The 11,353-nt window shown below is 40.7% G+C and overlaps 1 protein-coding gene across 1 annotated transcript in view; it reads right to left on the bottom strand.

The window, feature by feature from the left end:
• Nucleotides 1–7,632, bottom strand: part of LOC138037958 (protein mono-ADP-ribosyltransferase PARP14-like) — a 29,455-nt gene extending 21,823 nt beyond the window's left edge. The window contains exons 1-2 of the mRNA XM_068883790.1: nucleotides 7,434–7,632; nucleotides 4,985–5,185 (exon numbers count right to left, since the gene is read on the bottom strand). Of these exons, the coding sequence (XP_068739891.1) occupies nucleotides 4,985–5,185; nucleotides 7,434–7,587 (355 nt within the window). The 5' untranslated portion in view covers nucleotides 7,588–7,632. The remainder of the gene's footprint in view (nucleotides 1–4,984; nucleotides 5,186–7,433) is intronic.
• Between the last annotated feature and the right edge of the window lie 3,721 nt (nucleotides 7,633–11,353).

Consider the following 11,353-nt stretch of genomic DNA (forward strand, 5'->3'; position numbering starts at 1 on the left):
TAGCATGTCCTCAAAGCACTTTTGAGGGCCTTTGGAAGATGATCAATATTGCCTTAAAATGAAATATTATTGAAAAGTTCTGTCAATGTTTGATTTCTCTATTGTTTACATGCAAGTTTATTCATCGATACAAAGATATCTTCTTGATGTTATGTTGGGTTAAGGTAAGCAGATATCTGAATGCAGTAATTTGAATAACTAGGCTGTTTATTACGTTTCGTACCTCATTTCTGTTGATCCAAGCTGTTACCTCCTCGCTGCTTATGCGAACACCAACATAACTAAATTCTGCCGGAAGATGCAGATTTCAGGAAGGAAAATAATAGAGGATCGTCAAAACAAATCTGAAATGGTAGCAACCATTGCAGAAACGTTGACTTGAAATACTCACCATGGAATACTGGGCTTCGTGGCTTCGCCTAGGCAATATTTAATTAAATAAAAGCGAGTCGTCAACGCGACCTACAGTAGCGATAAAATCAGTGTTTGAAAACGTCGTTTCGTCCGCCATTTTGAATTCTCAGGCGGGTTACCGCTGTACACTCTTTCCCAGACTCCCGTTCCCGGTTCCCCGTTCCCCGTTCTCCGTTCCCGGTATTAATCCCGTACTTACTGGATATAAACGGAAGCGATGGATTCACAAAGTTAACATTCATCAATTACATGCAACTGTCGCATCGACCGCTGTGGCCAAGACACGTTCTGAGATTTCTGAAAGATCTATTAGAACAGCCCACAATGACGCACTGAACCATTTTTCAAAATTCCCGCGTTCATGCAAGTGTGCGCAACGACGTCACGCTTAGCGCCCAAGCCTGATATAGTACAGCCAAAATGGCGAACTTCCATCGCGTGATCAATACGGATCTTTCTATCCTCATAAAGACACAGGCGACCCAAACACAATTTGAATGCTCAGTCAATGTAACGGTTTGTAGGGTTTATATGAGAAGCATGAAATGCAGGAAAAAAATTGGCTAATCCTAGTTTATAGCGAGGAAAATACAAGAAATAAACTTACTCTTACTTGATCTTGTGTCCTTGTGTCCATTTGAGGCGCTCTGGGCAAGTTTTGAAATTTGCTCCTATCCTTCATTAAAAGAAGACTGGAAACCCCGAACCTCTAAAGCCACTGATCACTCCGCGATCGAGGAAGATTTAATCCCAAAAATCGGCTTGATTCGGCCTTTAGTCCACTCTCACATGAAGATCGATAACAAACGATATAGCATAAATGCCCAGAGTTTCAGAGCCATCTTCACATGCTTAGAGAACGAGCCAGTTTTCACGAAGAACCCGCCGCTTTCTCCAGTCTGAGAGCAGTTCGCGATTCGGACAGGACACGACCGTTGGTCTGGCGACATTTCAGCTTCTCTCTAGGGGTAGGGATCCGAGATCAAATCTCGCCAATCTGGATCTTTCGCACGTCCCCACGGGCTTTTGGCGTCTAAAGCCTTTGTCTCGAGTACCCAATCGCGTTGCTCAACTACGTAAACATGCAAATATCAGGGTCACACTGTGTCAAACAGAGGGTACTCGCGTTTTCGCAACCTGAATATTGTAGGTTATGCTATGGTAATGCAGCTCTGCTTCATGGCCAAGTAAGGCCATATCTCTAGTGGCTTCGTTTTCATTACCAGCAACGGAGTAGATAATATTCAATCCCGTTTCTCCTAAGCTTGATACTACCGCCACCGGGATTTCAAACATGTTGGTTAGGCCCCATAAAGCAATCCAGTCACCCCATTCACCGTCCATAGCCATCCTTCTCAGATAGGTATCCCATGCTCTGTGTTTCATAAATTATCTGAAATGAGCCCCGTCCGGGGTTGTTGAATTACTACGGAGGTAATTTACCAAGTCACATCGCACTTTTGTCGCACTCTGCGAGACCCTTCGTAGTCGTATTAGCTGGTCATTCATTACATGGAATTGACAGTTCCCATCTTTGGGGCTGGAGGATGGCGATATGTTAATCCTGTCTTTCTTAATTCCATGTCCAACCGACTCTTTGGTGATATACCTTTGTCTGAAGCTTGCTTAAGACTAGTTTTCATATGTCGGGAAAATCCCAGACGATCGGGGATTTCGCAGTTTCCCGACCGTCCCAGATTTTGCCAACATATCGGAAAATCGCCAAATGCTTGTCCTACATTCTCCCGATAGTGACTTTGGCGGAAAATGGAAAGTGCGCCAAAAATTGAAACTTGCAATTTAGAGGATTGGTAACGAGATAAGAACCATTGCCGACGTCCCTGAAAGTACAAATTTGACTTTTCATGTGTCGGGAATGATCGCCGACGATCGCAAAAGTCTGGGACACGTTCGGAAAATAGAAACGCTTTAGCCTTTAGCTTTGGCCATGAAGCAGAACTGCATTACCATAACCTGGAACCAATAGCTGTTCAGAATCCCCAGCTAGCAATTGCTCAGGAATTAAAGCAAAAATACGGCGAAGGAAAAATAACAGAAGAGATTTGTCCCAGATGTGGAAGGCAATTCGAGTGCTACACACAAGGTGTATTTAAGAGCGGTGGAGCATTGCAGGTCTACGCAAATGATAGCGTTTTCTGTAATAGTTGTTTAATGGACGACTTTTAGTCAAGGACATGGGAAAGAACAAAACTGCGGTATTGCATGTTGAACGAAAGCTTATAGGCTAAAACATTGCGTTCTAGTTATTAATGTTACGATTGTTGCTAGCCGGGCCCGGGTGGCGTCCTTTTCGCCTCGTCAAAGAGATCAGTGGGCCGTTTCTCTAAATTCCGTAAACTTTTCACATGTCACAATTCCCTCTTTATCTCAAGAAGGGAGAGGGTTTAAGTGTTTCACAATCCGCTTTTAGTTATCTCGAAAAGACATGCTAAAAGTCATCGGGACTTGTCGAGAAACAGGCCCCTGGTCACAATCGGTTTAGAATTGCGTCCAAGTTAGTTTTTGATGATTGTATCCGATAATCGAATGTGGCAAATTTAAACTATAATGAGGCAGAAACCTGTTGCTGGCCATGCATGATTTAAAGTGATTTTAATAAAAATAAGCGCCCTGCACATTAATTCTCAATCCAGACCATTCCACCCTCTATGCCATTCCTCACTTTTTTTTCGGGATCATTTGCGGTCCAAAACGGGGATCATTTGCGTTCCGGGATCATTTGGGGTCCAATATGGGGATCATTTGCGGTACAGTTTGGGGATCATTTGCGGACCCGTACAGATCGTTACAAGGGCGTAGCTAGGGGGGTTCTGGGGTGCCCGTGACCCCCCTTCTTTGTAAGCCGTTTTTTACTCAAACAACCTACAATGTTCAGGTTGCGAAAACGCGTACCCTCTATTTGACACAGTGTGACCCCCCCCCCTTTGAAAAATCCTGGCTACGCCCATGATCGTTGTCACTTACTTTATAATTGGAAAGGACCCTGTGATATGATTCGCAATAAAAAAGTTTCAATGATGCTAGCACACTCTATAATATTCAAGTCGTATCAAAGTTTAAGCAATGGGTAACTCTACTCTACTTACCAAAAATTCCAGTGCGCAGAATAGGCAGGACCGCGAATCGGTTTTGATTCCATGGCAGAACAGCGGGGACCAAGTAATTTTTCTCTGGGAAAACTGTCGAGAATCAACTGATATTTGCATGTTTACGTAGTTGAGCAACGCGATTGGGAATTCGAGACAAATGGTTTAGACGCCAAAGGCTTGTGGAGACGTGCAAGAGATCCAGATAGGCGAGATTTGATCTTGGATCCCTACCCCTAGAGAGAAGCGAAAATGTCACCAGAACAACGGTCGTGTCCTGTCCGAATCGCAAACGGCTCTCAGACTGGAGAAAGCGGCGGGTTCTTCGTGAAAACTGGCTCGTTCTCTAAGCATGTGAAGATGGCTCTGGGACTCTGGATATTTATCCTATATCATTTGTTATCGATCTTCATGTGAGAGTAGACAAAAGGCCGAATCAAGCCGAGTTTTGGGATTAAATCGTCCTCGATCGCGGAGTGATCAGTGGCTTCAGAGGTTCGGAGTTTCCAGTTTTGTCTTCTTTTAATGAAGGATAGGAGCAAATTTCAAAACTTGCCCAGAGCGCCTCAAATGGACACAAGGACACAAGATCAAGTAAGAGTAAGTTTATTTCTTGTATTTTCCTCGCTATAAACTAGGATTAGCCAATTTTTTTCTGCATTTCATGCTTCTCATATAAACCCTACAAACCGTTACGTTGACTGAGCATTCAAATTGGGTTTAGGTCGCCTGTGATTGTAAAATTACGAAATCTGTTGCAGAGTCATACGGTAACCGGATATTGCATTGCGTGCAACGAAAATACAAAAACTCGTTTCCGGTTTCGCACACAATTGTTTAATACATATTTCCCCGTTATCCAGTCACTTAGTCTTCCGTGGTTTAGTGGTCATTGCGATTGCCTCTGAAGGACGAGATACCGAGTTGGAATTCCAGTTAAATGGCCGTCTTTCTTCTACTAGACAGAGAAATCTTACGCATGCGCAGCCAAAGAGCGACCCGAAAAAAAAATTAATTAATAAAAAAGTCCGAAGTTCAAAAACGGGGTCGAATCCTATAATTTGTTCTTCGAACAAAGTAAAAATTTAAAAATGTAAAGCGGGATATCAATCGCTTTGTGCACGAGGTGTTTAGACTAGTAGTGCATGTTGTTGTCGCCAGGAGCCAATAGGTAGTGGCGCACTACTTTATGGTGTTTGAACAGCGCTTTGTCACACCGAGTTATTTTTAGATTGATTTTCACCCGAAACTAGACCTTTCCAGCTAATCAAAAGTCCTGCATGAGAAATATGTACCCATGGGATTGAGAATGGTCACTTGTGCAATCCAAATGTTATTTCAGGCTCGTCTCGGCTTGATCTATGAAAATGCCGTTACATTGACCTTGTATTGGAGTTGTAGGTTCCTGTTTATGGGCTTCTGTCGAACCTTAATTATGTCATATTACACTGGAATAATCATACCATCAGTATCGTCCATTGCCGCATGGTGTACGCCAATGTCTATGTATTTTTTCCTTCCACCAAACTGAACAGGGGTATCGTCGTTAGTTGCTGCTGCTGCTGCCGTTGCTGTTGCTGCTGGTGATGCCTTGCTTTGAAATGTATCAGTTCTCATATTGCGATCAACAGTGGCGTATGATCTCGTTTTAACATGTTCTTTGTCTTCGATTTCAAAAAAGAAAAGAATACTTTTTTAGTTTCGTCGTCCTTTTTCGTGTTAATTTCTTTGTCCTTCAAGTTCAATCAATCACTCAATCAATCAATCAATCAATCAATCAATCAATCAACTACTTTATTTAACCACGGTAACTGAAAACATCGGGCAAAAATGAAATTACAATTAACTTAAAAACATTAAAATCTAGCCCTAAAATTGAATAAAAGGATGCCTGCTTTCTATGAATATCATGCAATAGGGCTTTTGCAGCTTGTGATCACATGGTACAAAAACTGCCATACTGGAACGCAAATTGGGGACCCAATGGGACATCTAAAGCAACGAAAATTTAAATTAAGTTGCTTTGTTTTAAATGTCGCAGTGCGCAATTTGGGTTCCAGTATGGCGGTTTTTGTATCATGTGATCACTAAGCTGCAAAAGTCCTATTTATGGTGTACATTAGAACAACGAGGGAAAAGAATGACGTAAGAAATCACTGCAATCAGGTGGAGAGACTATAGCTAAAACTTCCCTATAGATAGTTGGTTCGGGGCAGTGGGATAGGTAGCTTTTTAACAGAATTTCTTAAACAATAGGCAGAAATTTCATTACGGTAAGCGAAAAGAGCGCGCACGTATTAGGGAGCAAGGCCATTTAATGACTTGTAAACTATGGTTGCAGAAAGAATTTTTCTTTGAGTTTCACTTTAATCCAGCCTGAAGATGAAAGTAGATCATCAAAGCTGCCATTAGAAGGGAAAGTTAAGATGCGAGCTGCGCGATTTGGTAGTTTTGTAGTTTAGAGGCAAGACCCAGACAACACTACAATAATCTAAATGGGATCGCACTAGAGAGTTACACATAGATAAAAGCGTTTTATCAAACGAAGAAAAAGGCCTACTTCTCTTTAGCGTACCTGTACCAGACGCAATCATTTTATGCAAATTTCAAGACACCTTCTCATATATGTAAATGCCAAGAGATTTAGTTGATGAAACTTGTTTTATAGGGGCATTTTCAATTGTAAAAATAAGAGTAGAATCAAAACGGTCGTGTCCTGTCCGAATCGCGAACGGCTCTCAGACTGGAGAAAGCGGCGGGTTCTTCGTGAAAACTGGCTCGTTCTCTAAGCATGTGAAAATGGCTCTGGGACTCTGGGCATTTATGCTATATCGTTTGTTATCGATCTTCATGTGAGAGTAGACAAAAGGCCGAATCAAGCCGATTTTTGGGATTAAATCGTCCTTGATCGCGGAGTGATCAGTGGCTTCAGAGGTTCGGAGTTTCCAGTTTTGTCTTCTTTTAATGAAGGATAGGAGCAAATTTCAAAACTTGCCCAGAGCGCCTCAAATGGACACAAGGACACAAGATCAAGTAAGAGTAAGTTTATTTCTTGTATTTTCCTCGCTATAAACTAGGATTAGCCAATTTTTTTTCTGCATTTCATGCTTCCCATATAAACCCTACAAGCCGTTACGTTGACTGAGCATTCAAATTGCGTTTGGGTCGCCTGTGATTATAAAATTACGAAATCTGTTGCAGAGTCATACGGTAACCGGATATTGCATTGCGTGCAACGAAAATACAAAAACTCGTTTCCGGTTTCGCACACAATTGTTTAATACATATTTCCCCGTTATCCAGTCACTTAGTCTTCCGTGGTTTAGTGGTCATTGCGATTGCCTCTGAAGGACGAGATACCGAGTTGGAATCCCAGTTAAATGGCCGTCTTTCTTCTACTAGACAGAGAAATCTTACGCATGCGCAGCCAAAGAGCGACCCGAAAAAAAAAATTAATTAATAAAAAAGTCCGAAGTTCAAAAACGGGGTCGAATCCTATAATTTGTTCTTCGAACAAAGTAAAAATTTAAAAATGTAAAGCGGGATATCAATCGCTTTGTGCACGAGGTGTTTAGACTAGTAGTGCATGTTGTTGTCGCCAGGAGCCCATAGGTAGTGGCGCACTACTTTATGGTGTTTGAACAGCGCTTTGTCACACCGAGTTATTTTTAGATTGATTTTCACCCGAAACTAGACCTTTCCAGCTAATCAAAAGTCCTGCATGAGAAATATGTACCCATGGGATTCAGAATGGTCACTTGTGCAACCCAAATGTTATTTCAGGCTCGTCTCGGCTTGATCTATGAAAATGCCGTTTATTTAATACATTGACCTTGTATTGGAGTTGTAGGTTCCTGTTTATGGGCTTCTGTCGAACCTTAATTATGTCATATTACACTGGAATAATCATACCATCAGTATCGTCCATTGCCGCATGGTGTACGCCAATGTCTATGTATTTTTTCCTTCCACCAAACTGAACAGGGGTATCGTCGTTAGTTGCTGCTGCTGCTGCCGTTGCTGTTGCTGCTGGTGATGCCTTGCTTTGAAATGTATCAGTTCTCATATTGCGATCAACAGTGGCGTATGATCTCGTTTTAACATGTTCTTTGTCTTCGATTTCAAAAAAAAAAAATACTTTTTTAGTTTCGTCGTCCTTTTTCGTGTTAATTTCTTTGTCCTTCAAGTTCAATCAATCACTCAATCAATCAATCAATCGATCAATCCATCGATCAATCGATCAATCAACTACTTTATTTAACCACGGTAACTGAAAACATCGGGCAAAAATGAAATTACAATTAACTTAAAAACATTAAAATCTAGCCCTAAAATTGAATAAAAGGATGCCTGCTTTCTATGAATATCATGCAATAGGGCTTTTGCAGCTTGTGATCACATGGTACAAAAACTGCCATACTGGAACGCAAATTGGGGACCCAATGGGACATCTAAAGCAACGAAAATTTAAATTAAGTTGCTTTGTTTTAAATGTCGCAGTGCGCAATTTGGGTTCCAGTATGGCGGTTTTTGTATCATGTGATCACTAAGCTGCAAAAGTCCTATTTATGGTGTACATTAGAACAACGAGGGAAAAGAATGACGTAAGAAATCACTGCAATCAGGTGGAGAGACTATAGCTAAAACTTCCCTATAGATAGTTGGTTCGGGGCAGTGGGATAGGTAGCTTTTTAACAGAATTCCTTAAACAATAATCAGAAATTTCATTACGATTAGTGAAAAGAGCGCGCACGTATTAGGGAGCAAGGCCATTTAATGACTTGTAAACTTTGGTTGAAGGTAGAATTTTGCTTGAGTTTCACTTTAATCCAGCCTGAAGATGAAAGTAGATCATCAAAGCTGCCATTAGAAGGGAAAGTTAAGATGCGAGCTGCGCGATTTTGTAGTTTTTCGAAGTTTTGTAGTTTAGAGGCAAGACCCAGACAACAGTACAACAATCTACATGGGATCGCACTAAAGAGTTACACATAGATAAAAGCGTTTTATCAAACAAAGAAAAAGGTCCACTTCTCTTTAGCATACCTATACCAGACGCAATCATCCTATGCACATTCCAAGATACCTTCTCATACTGTATATGTAAATGCCAAGAGATTTAGTTGATGAAATTTGTTTTATAGGGGCATTTTCAATTGTAAAAATAGTAGAATCAAAAGTACATAATCTTTGACTAGACCTAATCAACATAAACTCCGTTTTCGACTTTTTCAGAGTTAGTTTGTTGGCGATCAGCCACTTTTTAAATTTAGTTAGGCCCTCGTTAAGACCACGTTCTAGCTGGATAACATCGTTGCTGGCAAAAGTCAAATGCGTGTCATCTGTGTACATTCTAGACTGAACATTACAAAGTCAGTCGGGCATGTCGTTTATATAAAGTAAAAATTAAAGAGAAGAGGTCCAAGGATTATACCTTGTGGAGCACCTGTACCACAAGTTAAATATTGACTGTCCGAGAAGGAACCATCTACAACTGGAAACATTTGTTGTTTCCGATGATCCTAGTGAGATTCAAACTTTAAGCTCAGTCTCTTAGTTTAGATAAAAGGATAGCGTGGTCGACAGTGTCGAAAGCCTTCTTTATATCAAGAAAAACAACTGCATTAACCATTGCTTTTATGGAATGTTAAAGGTCCAATTATCAGCAGCTCCAAGCAATGCAGTGAACAGCAGAATGAAGAGATCGAAACTTTGACTGGTTGCTGGAGATTAAATTATCATCCGTTAAGTAACGGTAGAACTGATTACAAACTATGCTCTGAAAGATTTTTACAACGACTGGATTTATAGAAATCGGGCGGTAGCTATTTAAGTCAGAGCGTGCTCCTTGCTTAACATAGTGGAATGACTTTAAAGCATTTCCAGTATGTGGGAAAAATACCAGTTATCATAGAACGATTAGCAATACAACAAAGTAATGGAGCGATCAAAGCAGAGCACTCAAGAAGTAGTCGAGAAGAGATTTTGTTAAAGACCCGTCGCTTTGGAACTGCACAGTTTAGACAATAATGAATAAACTAGAAAAACGTATATTGATATGGTCAGTTTCGGCAAGATAGTATAAATGCGACAGGCTCTCTTTAGGATGATGAATGTCATTATAACAAGCGCCGGTCCAATGCTAGAAAAGTTACTGTAGTCATTGATGGCAGAGAACAACTCATGGGGATCAGAAATTTTATTATTGTCAAGTATTATATCTTTCACAAAGGAGGTGTAAGATTTCCTTGACGTTAGCTCATCAATTATATGCCAAGCCTTACGTGGGTCTCCTTCACTGTCCCGAATAACTTTCTTATAGTACGGCTTGGCACGTGTTGTTTCACTGTTAACGGCATTGCGGCATTTCCTTAAAGTTCAACAAGTCATTAGCATTATTCGATCGAATGGCTTTATGTTTAAAGAATATCACGGTCATGCATTCTTTATTTCAAATGAAAAGTGATCCAAGGCGACTTAACGACGTTCTCGCTAATTGCTTGTGCGCAAGTTTTACTGCGCAGGTAAAGCGACTGTAATATGTCACGAATAAGTTCAAGCATTAGTTAAGATATCATGGCGACAGAAACGCCGGGAAAAAATTTCCAGGCCGTCCAAAAAATGGCACAGTTATTTCCGATTCATCATGAAACGCTAAAGAGAAAGGACCGGGGGCTGGAAAAGTCTGGAAAAGGTAGCTAATCGAGTAGTGGCTGAAAATTTTGGAAACTCGAGGAAGGTTAGTTTTAGTCAGCGACGTTCCAGAAATTTAATGGAGCATGTTTTTATTACGCTACGAACATTTTAGTTCAAGATGAATGCATCTTTTTGAAGTTCTTTTCCTTTAGTTTCATGAAAATAGAGCAAAATTCTATTTTCTTCCTCATTCGAGGAAATAGCCAGAGATTATATTTCACAAAACCCACACACCAGAAGATGAGCATGAAGGCAATGAAGAGATATGATATACAAACACTAACCTGAAATAAAGATGACGCGTGCTTCAAACTTCGTTGCTGTGCTCGAGAATTTTTTTTTTACAAAACCTTTCATCGATTACCCTGGGTACCAGAGGTTTTTCTTGCGTTGTTCGCCTGAAGACACGAGCGGCGAAAAAACTACGAGGACGAGCTTTGTTGTCTTCGGCTTTTCGCGCGGGTCACTTTGAAGACCGCGCATTAAAAGCCTCTGGTACCCAGGGTATTCATCGATCGATCCTATGTTGGGTTTCAGTCTTTCCCCGACAGGACACGCAAAAGCGTGACAAACGGAATTTTCCAAGAGTTTCGAAGCATCACATCGATTTTATTCGTTTAGTTTTCGGTGACCCCTATTTTTTAAAACATGATTCACGTACTCTTGTTAAAATCTACAAAATAAGATGAAATGAAATAAATCTCAATGTAAGAAGTTATATATTTTTAAAATCTTTCTTTTCTTGTGTCCTGAATTCTGGAAGTGGTTACAACGGGTAGCGCTTGCGAAACGCGCTTGTTGAGGATTAACTCTGCTGTTTACCACATCCCTAGCGACATGCAATTATATAAAAACCTACTCCTATATTTCTGTGCAAAGAAACCTTCACCCTAACATATCATTTTCATGATTTTCGACCAATGAGGAGATGAGACTACATCTCGTTATGACCACTCATCAATCGAAATGAAGGCATTTTTTCTTGCCTTTTTCTCCGAAACAAAGTCAGTGACCCCACATAATTTTTTTCATATTTGGAATAAGCAACTCCTGACCTAACGTCAGGCGAGAAATGAATCAAATTTCACTGTGGGAAGATGTTCGCGTGAACGTCCTTAGCGCACAAACACGTTTAGTAC

Source organism: Montipora capricornis, chromosome 2 (assembly GCF_036669925.1).
Source record: "Montipora capricornis isolate CH-2021 chromosome 2, ASM3666992v2, whole genome shotgun sequence".
In the NCBI taxonomy this organism is placed as follows: Eukaryota; Metazoa; Cnidaria; class Anthozoa; order Scleractinia; family Acroporidae; genus Montipora; species Montipora capricornis.